At 34.9% G+C, this 18,324-nt stretch overlaps 1 protein-coding gene across 1 annotated transcript; it reads left to right on the forward strand.

Moving 5' to 3' along the window:
* The first annotated feature begins 64 nt into the window (after window positions 1-64).
* Window positions 65-17,024, forward strand: mRpS17 (mitochondrial ribosomal protein S17). Its single transcript, XM_081761446.1, has 3 exons — window positions 65-355; window positions 7,293-7,486; window positions 16,696-17,024. The coding sequence occupies exons 1-3, from the start codon at window positions 236-238 to the stop codon at window positions 16,862-16,864; spliced, it is 483 nt and encodes a 160-aa protein (XP_081617572.1). The 5' UTR covers window positions 65-235; the 3' UTR covers window positions 16,865-17,024.
* The last annotated feature ends 1,300 nt before the right edge of the window (window positions 17,025-18,324 follow it).

The following is an 18,324-nucleotide window of genomic DNA, read 5'->3' on the forward strand; positions in this document are numbered from 1 at the left end:
CCGATACATGATGGATATTCTGTTTATGATTCCCGTGTCTTTGGTTTAAAGCCAACTGGCACGCTTGTTTCATCTGAAACAATAGAGCTACACTGTGCGTGTGCGTACATTTGAAGTGTGATGGTTTTGTTTTGCATAGTAAAATAATGATTAGTTGAAAACCGATATTTTGCCTTCAATATCGTTTGCTGAAATTCAGATTAAGTACCGTAAAAGTTCATTTTAACTAGGGAAAATGAACAGACTGGCATCAAGAAAGTCTTTATTGTTATTGGGCCAGTGTTTGCCTACAACTCACAAAGATGCTGCCAAAATATGTGTGAAAAAAATGGTGTTAGATAAACGTCTATTGATGGTACGTTTTGTAGTTGTAAGTTCAAATTTAGTGGTACAGTAATAAACACAAAATAAAATGTCAAGATTACATGAACTTTGGCGCTTAGTAGTGTTACGCAGAGACGAAAAATAAAACAACTTCCAACCTAAGAACAAATCATAATTTAAACTTAAAATCCTACTTCATTCGTTCACCCACTGTTTCTTAACACGCCTGCTCCATACAAATAGTTTCACCTTGCGCTCATGCCACCGTAGTTACTGAGTTTATGGAATTAGACGCATTTGCAATAATAATATACTGACACTTCTAAACTCCTCCTCGCCACTTGGAACTGTTTTTTTCCATCGAAAGAACACTATTTCCATTGCTATTATGAACTCAAGTCCGTACGGGTTTACTTTTGGCACACCACGAGAAAGTATGTTTGAAAAATTCAATTCATTCACTAATTTCCTTATTGTCCCCTAAAAGGTTTCCACTGGGCAACACGAAAATGCTTCGCTTGGCATAGATAAAATTCAAGGGGGCCACTAGGAGTAATTGTTGAAAAATTACAATTTGCGTATAAATACGGCTTCTGGATGTGTACGATAAAACTACAGTGCAAAAAATACATAATCCAACTTGAACTAGGTGCCACTAGAAAGCACAATCGCTATCTAAGTGAGTCACCGCTGGGCGAAGCTGGTGAGCCCGCGTGGGGATGCGTCCGAAGGGAGCAGGCGCCTCAGCGATGGTTTGTATGCGCACAAACGAAGGTAGTTGAGAGAAGTGGGTTTTGGTAGTGATACAACTTGCAAAAGCATTTGTCATGGTCTCATACTCGTAACGCTCCACTTGTAAACAGAATACAGGTTCTGGACACTGCAGAAATATGCCCCCAATGAAAACTAGCATTTAATAGAGTCATCTTTCATACGGACTCACTTGTTTTATCCGTCTTAAAGCATTTGTAGTGATTTTACACTAGTAACCCTACACTTGTAAACTTAAAATACAGCTGTATTACTTTGTATTTAATTCTGTCACCTGCAGAAATTTGTTCCTTATAAACATGGCTTTCCATGCAAAGTATTGAATTTCACCTGTAAATCTTTCAAAATATGGCATGCCAGAACTACAGCTGCACCATTAAGTAAAAATTCATGTAGCCTGTACAGTCTAGAAGTTGGATACATATTAAGTTTAATATTTAGATTAGAGTTACGCGTTCCTTTCAGCAGCAAGGCTATATGAGACATGGATCTACAATTTAACGTGGGATCCGAACCACATGAAGTCTCGTTGGTAATTGAACGCGTAACGCAATTCACACAGCTACGATGGAGCTCGCATGTTAAGTTTAAGAACACTACATTTTGCAAAATGTACAAGGAAAATTCAGCAGTGCAATTTCTGCAGGCGACTGATTATGTTTACAAGTGTAGAGTTACTAGTCTGTGCTATGCGACGGTCAAAATAAATGCGAATATAAGAAAGAGAATTTTAATAGATACTATTTTGTACCGGCCAGTAACTGCACAGTATTTTCTTTTAAAAGTGTAGCATTACTAGTTTGAAATCATTACAAGGGCACTACTTCCACCCACTTTTCTATATTACAATAACGGTTTATGAATATGTTTATTTATTAGGTTTAGTTTCTTCATTTACTGGGAGGCACAGTAGTTCAGTGGTAAAGCGCTTAACTCTGCTGCATGGAGTCCCTGATTCTATCCCTGCCCAAGAAAGTTTGTCCGTGGGTTATCTCGGCGTACTCCCGCATTCTCATTCCACCAATTCTTCCATCCGTCATTCACTTGCCTTCACCATAGTTTCCCGTAGCCTAAAGGGCATAATCGTGGGTTATTAAACTGAAATGTTTCATTTGAAGCGCTTGGAGGATAAAGGTGTTATGTAACAAATTGAATATGACGGGAAAATTGACTTTGTTCCTTAAAATACCGCCTTCATCCTTTCTAAATACCTGCACCCATACGAGGACTCACTAAATAAGTTGTTACGTGGCATGATTAACATATAACACGTGCATGAGCCGCCAGAATGCAACGTTTCAAAAAATGTAACATAACATCTTTATCCTCCAAGCGCTTCATTTCTTTCACTTAGTAAATTACATTGGTTTGATTCGGCGAGGTGAGTCTTATTGGAAGTTAACCCATTACAAGTAGGGATTCGTATCAATGCGTAGCTCACATTAAAGTACTTGTAAATGCAAGATACAAGTACGACTCTAGATTACTATGGTAATTTTACGGGCTAAACTTTACAATACCCGTTCCAGTTGGTATCCTTATGCTCATACGAGAAATTACACTCCATTAATTTGAATAAGAGGGATCTAAACTTTCCTAAGCTAAACCTACTCTACTATTCCCTTTGAAAGCGATCCTACTTATCGATGCACAGCTGAAAGTATTGTAAAGTTTACCCATTTTACAGTTAGAATGAGTAAGTGTATATAAGAAAGGATTGTCTACGATATTAATTTCCATTGTTTGACCATTTTTGCGCAATGTAGGAAAGTATTTTATGTCTATAAGTGTAATGTTACTAATGTCAATCCGTTATAAGGGCTATTCTAGGGTTAAAATGAGTGGATATCGGAGATAACTGTGTAACATACTAATTACCACGACGGAGTATCTCTGCACTTAGTGTTGTAAGTTTGCATATATAGATTTATTAGTGTGAAATCATTAGAAGTGTTTTAATTTATGAGATTCTATGCGATATTAAATGTTTTTGCACCATCTTCGTTTATGTGCATATTCTCCGTCAATAGCGTGCTCGACGATCACGAACAACAGGCGTCTTCCATTTAAATGTGAAGAAATAAATTATTGAAAACACCTTTCTTCCCTTAAAATTAAAATTTTCAAAAACAGGAAGTGACGTGTCCCTTATTTTTGGTGAAGTGTTTACCAAATTTCATCTTCCTAACTTGACTTGCTAACGAGATACTGTAATTTTGGCTGATATTTTGAGCCTCCTTTACTTCCATTACGATCTCCCCTTTAATCAAAGTAAAACAATAAATAAATAATAATAATGAACTATGTTCCCAAATTCATCCGTTTCTCCGTGATGCGATCAGAAACAACGGGCAAAATCGCTTTCAATGAAAACAAAGGAATTGTGAAAAATCACCCCTTCCCCTTAAAACGAAAATTTTCAAAAACATAGGAACACATGCCCCATATTTTTAATGGGGATTTATATACCGAGTTTTATCTTCCTAACTTGGCGGGCTCGTGACATATTGTGTTCATTTTACATGAATTTTTGGATATAGTATACATGAATCTGCATCAGTTCCCTAAGGAGCAGGACGCTCATACTTTCAGGGATTATTCATTGAGTATGTACGAAATTACAAAGGGAGTAACAAAGCGACTTTTATTTACTTATCGACTGATGCGAAAATAAAAAAGAACGTATCTGTACTTTATATCTGCATATGTAGTGCCCTTGTACTTTATATATGACTATGTGTGTGTGGGGGGGGGGGGTTAGCGCATATCGCATGTCTTGTGCACATGGATACTTCTTACTATTGCACTACGTAGAAAATTTATGGTATTTCATGTAGAAGTGGTAATAGAACACAGAAGAAACGCAGATCAGGGGGTTCTCATGTATACTATTACTGAATTTTTAACTTCCTCTACTTTTTCCCTTGGGATACACCCTTGAATCTACGTAATATAAAAATATCAGCTCAGGGTAGGTACTAACTATTGTATGTCCGAAAATTAATTCCAAACGGTCAACTCGTTTTCCCGTGTTGCGTTTTCATTTTTATATAATCTATTACAGTTGAACAGTGTTATAGCGAATTTGGCCGAGCGCAAACAAAATTCAGTACGAATGATTCCAATCTTCTTTGTTTTCAGTAGTATTCTGTTCTGGTGGTAAATACATATTTTAAGCCAATTTTGAAACTAGGCATACACTAAGAAATACGATTAAAGAAAGTAATTATAATCATATTAAGATTATTATTTCAATCCAAGTTTTGAAGTATATTTTTTGAGGTGGGCTTTTTTGGGTTTTATTGTGGGTTATTTTTTTATGTGGGTTTTACCCCCCCCCCCAAAAAAAACGGGAAAATTCCAACAACCCTGGTATAACACTCCTGGCGTTTATTGATTCTATTTCAATCTATCCCAAATCTTCAGATGGAAACAAAACTGTCTATTGCATATTTCTTTATGCTATACATAACCCGTAGGTGCACTTCAACTCAATATATAACCTAAACTGTATATTTTTAGACTAATGAAGCTCGTTGCAACACATGTCTTTTTGTCCATCCTTGGGAACCAATGTTGCCATAACAATTCTGTTTCCAATTTGGTGATTTAAAAAAAATCATTATCTTCAAACTTTGTCCTAATTATATTAAAATTCCTTGTGTATATAATTTATTTATAAGATAATTCAATAAAGTTGGTATCTATGTACAAAATTATACAGTTAGTTTTCTCAAACCTGTGCTGTTAATAATGTCTTCCCACCTCTTTATCTTGATGTCCTTTCTCCAAATTAAGACCCGAATTCTTAGTAATAATGTAGTAAGCCTCAAATACATTTATTTCAATTTGCGAGGTTGCAGATAGTAAGTATTTCTGAATTCCTATTCATTTTGGTCAATATTACAGTTTAATGTTAAGAAGTTACTTGGCTTGGCACTCTAGAAAGTGTTGGTTTATATTCGATACCATGGCCTTCGGATTCCACGGAGAAGAAAAGAATAGCAGATATATTAATATTTCTAGCATTCCTTTACAAGCAAAGTAAAACCAGTAAATTTTTATGGAAGGAATTTCCTCCGAAATTCAATGTTTAGGCAATAATAATAATAATAATGCAGATTGTTTCTGTAACTTTTCTTCGGATAAAAGAAGATAAGAAAGAAAATTAATTGGATTTTTTCCTTTTTAAAAGATCTGGCTCGATCTGCAAACTGACGTTTCGTTCATTAAAAAATCCAAAGTGTATTTATATCTTGTAGACATATAATGTATAACAGTTTTCAGTGCAAATAACCAATGTAAGGGCCAATTTAAATAAAGCTTTCTAACGGATTTGAATAATAATTACATCACATTAAAGTAAGGAATTAATGAAAAATAAATGTTTACAAGCACAGATTGATTACCTGTGGGTAGGCAAACATATGATAAGTTCAAAGCTAAATGTATCAAAGTTACATAAAGTTACTTAATTTTATTAAGTAGTGTTGCTGGTTTAAGGAAATATATTTACTTCATAATTCCGGTCCTTCAGTTCAGCTTTACGAGCCAAAAACAAAATAGTATGTCAGTTATGATGCTTTTCCTCTCTCTCTCTCTCTCTATATATATATATATATATATATATATATATATATATATACATATATATGTATATTTATCATAAAACTGGGTGTATACAGTATTTGACGGGACAGGACGTTTGGGCGCGAGGTACATAAGTTAGTAAAAATCACAATTTACGAAATATAAAGTAAGCTAGGCACTAAAAACTAAGTGCGAATCAAGATATATACATTTTCTACACTTCTATCTTTATCTAACCTCATTTATCTATCTATTTTCTATCTTATTTATTCATCTAAATTAAATAGTTTAATGCGTTTGTGGCATTTGTTGCCTAACCTCGTCATGGATTGGTTTTTCGCTTGTTCACGATTCTTGTACTGTACTTCTGATCTAATGTGTATCCAATTTTTGTATTATATAAGAAAGCTAGGAAATGAAGGAATCAGACGAACTGTTACTAATTTTCTTAATGTTAATTAAAACATATTGATTTAAGTTTTGTATTTTTTAAAGTTAATAATTACATACTTATGAATATTAAAATTTGCTTTCTTTCGTATTACGTTCGCCAAACTCTTCCTTAAGTCCAATAAAGAACTACCAATAAAAGATTTCCGCGCACTCGAGTTGAGAGAAGTGGACCCGCGTAGCGTAGTCGCTAACGCTCTTGCCTCCGGTGCGAGCGGTCCCGGCTTCGATTCCCGGTAGGGGCACTCGGTCGAAAAAGTGTAACACGCTCTTTCAAGCCGGCCACCCTGAAGAGGTTTTCCTCATTCACACCAGGCAAATGCTGGGGTGGTACCTAATTTATAGGTCCAGGCCGCTTCCTTTCTTCCCCAATCCTTTCTTCCTTTTTCCCCCCCGGATAGTGTGCCCCCTCAAACGTGACGGCTAAATGGCCTTACATGCCGAGAGCCCAGAATCCTAAATCCTAATCGAGTTGAGGGAAAGCTGTTAATACAAGGTGTCTAAGACATTGAGTTTAGGAACTGTAGTATGCTGTATTTCTGGTATCACTTTTTTTTTTTTGTTTTTTTATTAACATTCCAATATAAAAATCAAAACTTAACACGTTTTTTTTTTCGTCCCATTGTAAGCATTTAATCTGCAGTGGCGAAAGGAAAAAAAAAAGAACGATTTCAAAGTGAAAAATAATAGTTAAGTGTACATATATTGGTCATTTAGCCACTAGAAATGTGTTTGACATTCACACTTATTGCATAACTACAGTAAAAGTCCTGCTTTAAGTTTTTTAATGGAATAGGCTCACTATGTACGTAATGCAGTCAATCATATCTAGTCTGGTCTACTTACCTTTGGCTTGAAAAGTTATCAAATATAGTATGTAAAACAAAATCCAGCATAATTCAAGGACTTCCACTACAGTAGACACCTTGTGATATCTTGATTCGAACTTAGTACTCAGCGCCTAACATAATGACTTTTTAATTTAACTCGCGCCCAAACGTCACGTACCGGTATTTGAAACTAAAGAAATTATTTTTTTTAAGTAATTATAGTTTTAAACCTTCGCTGTTTCCTCTGTTGTCAGGAGATCAAAGCGGAGCATTGATATTTTACACGTTATTGAACGCCAAGGACTAATTATTTATTTTTTCTTACAGTACTTCAAAGAATATCAGATTATGTATGCTCATGATCCCACACATCTATGTAAAACAGGGGATATTGTCTTAATAGAAAAGCTGCCAGAAAGATTAACAAGGATGATAGCCCACAAGGTGAAAGAAGTCGTTTATCCTCTTGGAGATGTTACGGATCCTATCACTGGAAAGAAAGTTGTAGGAGAAACGTATAGGTAATATAGTCTTTGATTAAACTTCTGTGCGCGAACTTCAAATTTTACTTCTTTTGAAGAAGTTTCTCGTAATCTTATCTCTACGATTGGTTTCGCTAAAGCATGTTTAGTAATAAAATACGTGTCGTCATTAACATAAATAGATATAAGCACTTTAATTTTGTTCGTTGATAGAAAATTTATTAGCAAAATCATCTACGTTGTGCTACATTATTGAATTTAACTGACTCTTTTTGCAAACACTAAAATCGGCATTTATTGAAATGTTCAATGATTAACTTTATAGGTAACACATTAATAATCCTACTACTCAGGGTAATTCATTTCACATGAAAAAGTCTGTAGAGGATAGTTTTTTTTTTTTTTAATGGTTCTGAAAAAAAAAAGACCTATCCGTATTTATGCATATTTCACTAATAACTTTAAATGCTGCGTAAATCCTGCCCAGGAAAATTCACAAGCCGTAGTATGTCTACCGGATTGACTTCAGTAATTTTCGTAACTTTTTCATTATCTTTTTTTTTTTAAAAAAAAATCATGGCTAAAACACAGACGTTTATATTACATACCTTTCATCATGGTTATGTATATACCTTATATATCTACAATATTAATCTTGAACACGCATAAACATTTATGACTTCAATTTCCTTGTCAAGTTTTTAATTCCAGCTTCCAACATTGATGCTTCTTGTTGAGTCTTTTTCTTTCTTGCAAATCCTTTAATTTCTTAGCTTCTTCCTTTCGATCAGTAAGTTCTTCATCCTCTTCGCGTTTTCTTTTCTGTAAAGCTTCTTTTCTTTTTGTTGAAGAGTTCCTGACAGCATGAATTTTGCGTTTTGTAATGTTTACATGTTGTATTCCTCCTGATGATGTAACTACACTATAAACACTCTTTGCCCGGAGAAGCTTCTTTCGAGTTGTCCACCGAGCATTCTCAACAAAGAAAACTCTCACAACAGTCGCATTATTATGGCATATGCACAGAAGTTTCTTCACAAATTTAACGAAATATCTATTATAACATTTGAACTTTCCATTGAGGAAAGAATAATATTTTCAAGCTTGTCCTGTCTCTTATTAAAAGTCTTCAAGCCTTCTTGGACAATAGTCAATTCACAAAAACATACTTAGTCTCTCTCTACGCTATCACCTGCCGATTCCATCATGTGGTTTCTAGAAATAAACTCATCTATAGCTATACTAACCAGATTCTCTCAAAACAGGACTCCGCATTACTTCAGGCAATAAGCATATCGCACCCTTTTCAATTTTATATTTTAGAGGACATTTCTCGGCTAACTTTACAAACAACATTAACAATATTCCTTTACACGTTTTTTTTTTTTTAAATAAAAGAATGTCCCTTTCTTTTAACTTTCTGCAGTGAGATGTGGCACCAAATCGTATGCCTATAGTATGTTTTAAAAAGGGCAACAACACATCATTTAACTGATACTGCGTTAAAAATTCTTTCAACTCTGTTGCCAATCATAACAGTAACTCGAGTTTGCACCCAGCAAAGGGTCTTCGCTGAAGCTTTATCTTTTCGACGTTTCTGCTTTCTGGAGGATGTTTCTCAGCTTCATGAACAAACATTTCAGATGTGGAACTACATCAATGGCTCTTTTTATGACATTACTGTTCTCCACCCATCTTATACAACAAAATTTGGGATAAGGAAATTCAGTATATGCCATTATTCTCATGAAGGCTGCTCTCCTCGAAGGAAAATCTTTCATAAAATAGTAAATTGTCATTGGAAACTCATCTATATTTCTATATTTCACTTTATTTTTCTCAGCAGTCCTGTACGCACCATGTACAGCATGAAGTGAGCATGTTCCGAAATAAAACAAATCCGGTGTCCATCTTTATCTTCTTTTAAAAATGTTTGCAGATCACGCAGCATTTTCATGTTCACATTGGGACCGCCCCTTGAAATTTGAATTATATTCTTTGGCGATAAATTAAAACTATTTAAACCACTGAAGAAACCAGCCTATAGGTCACCAAATGTTGCACTGCCCAGAAACACATACGCTAAATACCTTGTGGAAATACATTTGGCTGCCGAATCCCAAAAGCGTACTATTCAGTCTATCTGTCCTTTTTGTATCACTTTATTTAAACTTTCATCAAATGACACATAAAAAAATGTAGCAGAGCCAAGTTGATCAGACAGAAGATTCGGAAAATATGGTCCTAATCCATATGTAACTACATATGATGTCTTTGTGTATCTGATTTTTTTTTCTTCAATAATACTGTCAGTGAACATAAGAGAAAAGAGGAGTATTAGCACAACTCCTAGATTATGAATGAGTTATCACTTTATTTAAGGCCCATATAATCTCTACTTTTGTAACTCCATCACTCACCAAAAAATTCTTCAATGTGTTAGTTGCAGCAATTACTTCAAGTTGTTCCAGTGAACTAATGCTTGAACAGCAGCAAAACATAAAGGCTTCGTATCTTCTCTAGAAAACTCTGCATGCGTTGCATCTACGCGAAAAGAAAAAGTTCTTTGTCCTTTTGACAATGAAGACTAATGAACAGATTTTTTTTTTCTTTCTTGTAATTTAACAGATGCAACGCCAGTATGACTAAAGATATACCAGATTGACTTGATCCCTAGTCTTCCGTTGCAAGCGCTGCTATCGGCTGAAGGAAATCCACTCACTTTCTCTCGCTTAGCAGCAGCTGAACCATTATTGGTTCAACGCGTGGGTGTGTGAGCTTTAGTTCGCACTTTTGCCACGGCTCAAGACCTTTTGGCAGCACAATAATATCAAAAACAGATTTACACAATATACATCTTGCTTTAAATGCATCAGTCTCTACTGGTCTAAGCCAGAGTTTTCAGTCTTTCGAACTTTCAATCCATTTGTTTTTAAAAGCACACTTTCCAGGCATTTTTCAAAACGTTCTCACTCCTGTCAAACTTTTATATGTCCTGTGCAAGAAAACTTCAAGTATTTAGTCATTGTCAATACCCGAAAATGAAACTAAACGTTATGAATAAAATAAAAGAATAGAATTAACAGAGGAGTGTATTATTGTCTGTAATTTTACAAATAATTCTTTAACCAAAAATTACTATTTTTAAATCGCAAAAGAAGTCTCCGGCAAACAACTCTTGCGCAAAAAGCAGTATACTAAATAAGGGAAGGATGTAGTTAACTGGTTCATTATATTACTACTGACTTCAGAATACATAAACTTAGCACGTTACTTCAGAGTACGTTAGTTTGCTTTAGATATAGTAAATTAAACACTTATGAATAGAGGAATAATATTTTGTAACACTGTGGCACTTATACTTAAAAAATTACTAGAATTCTAAGGACAATGAAATCACTTCTCAGCAGTTAAGTGCTGCCATGGTGCAGGAAAAGAATTAACAACGTGGTATAGACTTATTTCAGTGCAATGAAAAAATTAATGACGTGAAGCACAATTTCGTGACTTTTCATAGCTTTCATGACCAATCTCTGAAATTTATGACATTTTCATGACCAAGTAGACACCCTTGGATATTTTTTTGTTTGTTTTTTACAATTTCCTCAAATACGATACATGCGATTTTATTATTTCATAAACAAATATTTCATTACTAACCCTGATATATGGCGTAAGTCATTATTTATGAAAAACCACAGGATTTCTTCGGGCGAAGTTTTTAAGGAACTCGTTATAATTTTGTTTGTATTTCACAAATAATTGTTCAGTAATAACTGACACATAATACGATTTAATTTTAAAAATTGGAGTGAGAAAATTCTGTGCGATGGCCCGTAATTTTATTGGGATTCCCATGGCAGAGTATAGGTGTTATTAATGTAAAATTTACTTATTTACACTAAAACTGAAATATTCCGCTTTTAAATGCTCTGAAGGCTAAAGAAGGTTGTTAATAAACCCTAATACTCAAACGTCTCAGTCTATGCGTCACACTAATTCGTAATAATAAACAGTCACCCAAGTGTAGCTATCTGCGTAATCGTTTGCCTGCCTGACGTAGATATTGTTAGCTGCGCTATCAGATGTTAAACTGTGCAGGCAATTTGTCGATTTAAAACTATAGTTTTAAATATAACGAAGTCTTTGAATAATTGGATAAATATGTATTGGAGTGGTTGGTGGGCAAACCAAAATAGATAAATAAATAAAATAATAAGTAAAAGAAACTGTTAAATATAAATAATTAAAACTTTTAATTAAGGACGATTTTAGCGTATAATTTACAGTGGGCCGAAGACTGGCGCCACAATTAGTGTAAGTAATGACGAAATAAATCGGCAAGATGAAATGGAAAATAAAAGGTGAAAAAAAAAAACGAAAGAACTTTGAAAAAACGTGCAGATATGATCATGTTCACCTCAAGCTTACATGACCTAGAATCTAATGAGAGATGCATCACAACAGAGATGAGCACTCTGTCACTGAACTATCATGCCGTATTTGTCAGAAAATACCGAAAACATATCACTCAGCAGTAATAAACATTCAGGACTGTCACTAGTGCGTAATCTGATAAGAAAAATTAGTTGAAAAAGAAAAGTTAGAGAACAGGAAAGTAGCAATGAAGCGTCCAATTGGGCGCCATAGATTCATTCCAAATGCTGAAGTTGACACACACACACACATAAAAAAAAAAAAAAAAAAAATGCTAAAGTTGACACACACACACACACACACACCAAAAAAAAAAAAAAAAAAATACCAAGCTACACTAAAGAAGATACTCTGTAAGCAGATACCTGTGTTTATGGTTAAATTAATGGAAAATAGGACTTACAGTTCGGAAAATAGACAGCAAAATAGGCATTAAAATCTAACTTGAAATAATGAAGATAAACATTTAACGACACACAAAAACTTGAAACTAAACCACAATGTAATGTCTAAATAATATAAAAACTTATCTCATCGTTGTCTGTAGGAAACGTCTTTCTTTCTATGTGTATCTGATAAATTATTTAAACGTCTTTCTTTCAATATCTGATAAATTATTTGCATTTTATTAATTCACACAACACTTCAAATTTTTACAGCACTTCACTCACAACAGTTCGGGGAAAGAAATTATTGCCGCTTTCGAATAAGTAGATAAATAATTAAAGTAACTTTAATACATTTTGGTAGTCCTTCACAAGAAATAATTAATTGTAGTTCCAATAATAGCGAGTAGCGAGGTACTTTTATAAGTTTTCAATTGACAAATATGTCTTTGAGGTATTTTTATAAGTTGTCAATTATATGTCTCATCGTACAACAGACTTTTAGTCTAAAACAATCTTTCTCTTTTTTATTTATTTTATTTTATGTATTTATTTATTTAAAGCAAGGGAAAACATTTCAATTAAATTCATTTAATACAATCTCACCTTTGAGCATTTGCCACATTTAACTCACTCACATTTCTCGCGGTGGCATTTTTCCATGTATTGGAGTGGAGCTTAACATCAGTTAATTTGTCTTATTTTAAATTTCTTGGAAAAGATAGAGATTTTTCTTGAAACAAGAGATATCTATAATTACCTCAATAAAATTGTGATTTTGAAACTAATGCAAAGAACTGATAATATTTGTCATTTAAGCAATAAAGTAGGTAGTATAATAGAGCGAAAAAGGCAAAATAAATTTTACTGAAATTGAAGCAGAGCTCTCTAATGAACTTCGGTACGTTCATTTTTTATGATGTCTCTAACATTAAAATATAAGCATTTTGTCTAACATCTGATCTCAAATCGTAAGTACATTTGCGAAAGATTAATCAGAGAGAGATAGTAAGAAATAGAAAGAAGAACAGTTGCGAAAATTGCAGATGCTTTTAAAATGTTCTCACGTGTGTGTAAGTCCATCTGAGTAAGCATTCTTACTGATTAGGGATTATTTAGTACTAGATCGTTCAGTTGAAAAATGTAAGAAAATGCTACTCTGAAATGAAACAATACTTACATTGGCCATGGTATACCATGTGGCCTCCACCAAGGAGGTGAATTTTATAGCTTAGTGCGATTTCCTTATTGAATTTTTTCACTTTCAACAGACCGTTACGGGAGAAATCTGTCTGACTGTGTTGGGCAATCCCGGATCTAGACTTGATTGGTTTTGGATATTCGGCCTTATTTCAGCACGATGGATTCCTCCCTGCCAATACAGGGTGGACGATAATACACCCGACAAACTGAAGGAGGTAATAATTATACATGAAACTAAGCAAAAAAATGTCAAATGAGCATGGGTCGAAAGCGGCACCGTTTTACCGTAAGATGCGTTCAAAAAACGTACGAAGGCGCCGATACAATGCCGAATATCTCACGAACGCGGAAAGATATCGCTATCGGGGCAAAAGGTTACATAGAAACTCACACTCCATAAATACAATGACATATACATAGGGGCGGTTATCATCACCATCATGTCTATCACCACCACCTTCAGTTTATCGGTGTAATATCGTACCACCCTGTATACATACGTTACAGGCGTCCAGTCATTGGTTGGTTTTCCTTATATTACCGGGGTCATTGAACTGGCATGAATGACCCAATGACCCAATTTGAACTGTATGGACGATGACAGCAAATCCGCTTATTTGCTCCTTCAAGAATTTTGAGGGCGCACATTTCCTCTAACGCGTAACGACGGTTCCCATAGACTCTTACAGACCTGCTTTACACTGCGTAACAGGATTGAATATTTGTAGGTAACCACAGTCGCCAGCAGAATTAAGTATCAGCTCTTTTAAACTTCGAAATTAAGGATAACTCTGAGTACATATTTATGTATATAAACATGACATGATTTTCTTCCAATTACGTCATACTATATCCATTTGGCTTATGTAATTGGAAGCTGTTGGGAAAATTGTTGTTTACCCTTTCCGTTTCCTTTTAATGTTTATCTTCTGGAGGAAATTAAATAACATCCCTTAGGGGTAATGAAGACAATGAAAAATAAGGGATTAAATAACTTAATAAAATTGTCTAGTTCAAATAACATGAGAACTAAGCAATTGGTTGAAATTACCAATAGTTTCCCTCGAAGAATTTTAACTACCGAAATTAATTCAATTCTTGTTACTATTTAAATTATTGGAAGTGTGTTTTGAATTGCATTTTGTATATAAATATAATTGGCGGGACATTACTATAGATACATCCTGTAGTATTGATTTCTTTGTTTTCAAATTAAATAAACCAAGATTGATGACGTCTTTAGTTTACTAATTTCTCTCTCTTCTTCTAGATTAGCAGCAAATTTCACTTTTTTTTAATTGTCACTGGGATGTATAACAAAATAGACTGATACGTAAATACTGTTCTCGTGTTGTGTATGTGCGTGGTTCTTGGTTCGATCCCCAGCAGGATGCGAACTAAAGTAGTAATTCGAATCCCACTTTAAACAGTGTGTCCCGTTTCATGTAGCCTCGGCACTGTAAAGGAACGTTTAACTTCAATAAACCAACGCATTCAGTCGCAAGTTCTAAGTCCAATAGTTACAATAATGCCCTGTAGCCTACTAGAGATGGATGATTAATGAAAGTGAATGAATAGGAAAGAGAGGAAACAGGAGAACCCGATGAAGTCCACGAAGTAGATTGTGTCTACAGTAAGCTCGCATAGCCTGGAATCGAATTAAAGACTTCTCGCACCAGAGGTGAATGCTCTACTGCTGACCCCTTTGTCTATGTGTATAGTTCTATCACATCATAACAATCAACCAAATTATAAACACTGGCTTCTAGAAGATTCCGTAGAAATGTTTCTCTTTTTTTATTCTATACCCTAAACAAGGGAAGTTTACATATGAATGACAATCGAAAATAGCTACTAATTTTGAAAAGCGACATTTAACAATGTGATGGAGTAATGATAAATGCAAGTGATCATGTTTGTGATCGCATTGCGAGGAAGTTGCTGAATCGTTTGAAATTATTTTTTCAGTATGGTTAGTACGCGCCTCGGAATGAGTTTTAATGATGTCTGATTAAAATGCGTATCCGACGAAGTCAAAGAGTTCAGCAATTATACCAAAAATTTAGTATCTCACAAGCCCCTCAAGTTAGCAAGATGAATTCCATATTGAAAATGTTCCAGCGTTTTCGAAAATCCCGCTTTTAAAGTGAATTTAAAGAAATTATAATTGGCAATAGATGACAGTATGTTTCTTCTATTTTCCAAAATATTTCGTAAGGAGTGACAATAATTCTCACAAATTCAAGAGATGTTTTTCGAAACTTTGCCCCAAAACAAATTCTATGAATAATCCCAATTCTGTCAGAATTCAGAATCACTACACTATAATTGAAATTCATATCCTGAAGGGAGTTTATATTTTTCGCAAATAACGGTTGCATCATTTGAAATGAATTTTTGAACATAGTTCTAGCTGGGTTTTTATCATTTCGATTTAAATATGCAAGAGGGAGGGGATATACTATTCTTCTAATGCAAAGAACAGGCATTTCAGCTAGTTTACGTATATGGGGTTAGCTCGTTAGTTCATTATTAGGCCTTTAGTCGACTCACGCTGCATATACGTTCTTGATAGAATGCTAAATTTTAATCTTCCAAAACAGATTGAAAGCCGAATTTTTTTAAATGGGTATTTGTAATTTTTTTATTCAGACTCGGAAATCCGCAAAGGTAGTTTTGTTTTAGTTTTCCCATAAAAATTATTTTTTGTTCTAAACATTAAAAACGTAATAGCAAACTAAGTTTCATACACAGTACACCACACTTCCACCCCTTCTAAAGTCGAAGAAAGTTAATTTTGTCAAAGAATGAAGTACGATGATAACTGAGTATAATTATAATGTAATACTGAATTCTGTATCGAATTTGAAATCGAACTTGCGCACAACAAATCAGAAGTCGAAATTTTAAAAATAGAATATGATAGTTTAAATTCAGATTCCATACGCAATCAAACAAGAAACTTTTGTTCCAGACATTTTACCGGATCAAAAATGGCTCTACATTAGTACTCATTTTACTTGGGGGACTGTTTAATATTACACAGGAATTAGAATGTAATCAATTGATTTATACCCTATGATCAATTAATGCTGAGTGATTAAGTTTGCTAAGTTTGAGTGGTGAACCAATCAAAATTGAGTTTTTGAAAGTTATAAATATTGAAGTGTATGTTTCTCATTAAATGCATAATATTTGTAAGATGTGTATTATACTTTTCAGGGAGGATATTGAAGAAATCAGTAAGCTTTATGGAGAAAACCCAAGGAAGTTCAAATATGAAGAAGCTCCTGAAAGAGGCTGGCAAGAAGATAAGAAAGACTTTACTCATAGAGAAGCATATAAAAAATACCACGTGTTTGAAAATGATGATCAACCATACGCAGTATAATTGTTTTTAGTTAGTGTCTGTACAGAAATTGTTAATTAAGACGTGCATTTCTTTACCGATAGTTATACATGATGTAATTAATTTTATTAGCATTCAAATGTTATTAGAGGATTTGCCTTGTTCTTTTCGAATAAATAAATCACCACCTTGTACAAAACTATATCACTTGTCTCATAAATCCTGAGTCTCGCCCAGAACAACCTTTGGAGCAAATGTGCGACGTATTTTTCAACATACAACCTTTGACAATAAAGTTCAGTGAATAAAGTCGCTGTGTTCGACCTGGCAACACTGGCGCAACGAAACACTGCACACGAGTAGGTGCCGCAATTGTGAACCCACCGTTGTGCAGTTATGAGTCAAGTGTGGTCTGTGTGAGACGCGTTATACCAAGTGAGTGTTAGTGTGTCCGGTTCCAAACTGGTAACACTAAATGAACGAAAAAGGATCAATTTGAAGTTTTGTTTTAAACTTGGTAAAACACTGAAAGAGACCCATGATATGCTGGTATAGGTTTATGAAGATCACGCAGTGTCCTTGAAGTGTGTTAACAAATGGTTCGGGCGTTTTCGAGAAGGGCGGGATAGTGTTTCTGATAACCCCCGTAGCGGAAGGCCGTCAAGCTCTCGCACAGACGAAAACATTTTAAATAAGAAATAAATAAAATAAAACATTTGAAAAGGTGAGGACATGAGTCACAAACGATCGCCGATTAACTGTGCGAATGATTGCTGAGGAACTGAACATTAGCCGTGAATCTGCGAGAGACTATCCTCTTACCAACGACTTAGGGAAAAGGAAAACGTGTTGTCGACTCGTGTCACATTACTTGACTGATGACTAGAAGCACGCACGTGATCTTGCCTCATAGGAATTCCAAATTTCTTGAACTGTATTGTTGCTGGGGATGAATCCTGGTGTGTGAGGTACGATCCGGAAACAAAACGCCAAAGCATAGAATGGCGTTCTCGTGGCCCCGCGTGGCGTAGTCGCTAACGCTCCCGCCCTTGGTGCGAGCGGTCCCGGGTTCAATTCCCGGTCGGGACACTTGGTCGAAAAAGTATAACAGCTTTTTCAGGCCAGCCATTTTGAGTGAGGTATTTCCTGAGTTTCCCCTCATTCACACCAGGCGAATGCCGGGATGGTACCTAATATAATGGTCCCAGGCCGTTCCTTCCTTCCCTTTCATAGGATAGTGTGATCGCCGAGGAACGTCATCCCTCATATACGTGAAGGGCTAAAGATGCGGAGAGCCCAGAAATCTATTTCTAATAGAATGACGTTCTCCTGCATCACCTCGTCAGAAAAAGGTCAAAGCAGAAAATCACGCATCAAAATGATGCTAATCACCTTTTTTTTGACAGTAATGGCATAATCTATAAGGAATTTCTACCTGAGGGAACAACATTGAATGCTGCTACGTACGTTGAAATTTTGAGACGTTTCATGAAACGTATACA

The sequence above is a fragment of the Thermobia domestica genome, chromosome 1 (genome assembly GCF_964235325.1).
Source record: "Thermobia domestica chromosome 1, izTheDome1.hap1.1, whole genome shotgun sequence".
NCBI classification, from domain to species: Eukaryota; Metazoa; Arthropoda; class Insecta; order Zygentoma; family Lepismatidae; genus Thermobia; species Thermobia domestica.

Coding starts and splice junctions, on each gene's coding strand:
- mRpS17 (XM_081761446.1), top strand. CDS start 236: ATGAACAGACTGGCATCAAGAAAGTCTTTATTGTTATTGGGCCAGTGT. Junction 356..7,292: donor TAGATAAACGTCTATTGATG/GTACGTTTTGTA, acceptor TTTTTCTTACAG/TACTTCAAAGAATATCAGAT. Junction 7,487..16,695: donor GTTGTAGGAGAAACGTATAG/GTAATATAGTCT, acceptor TATACTTTTCAG/GGAGGATATTGAAGAAATCA.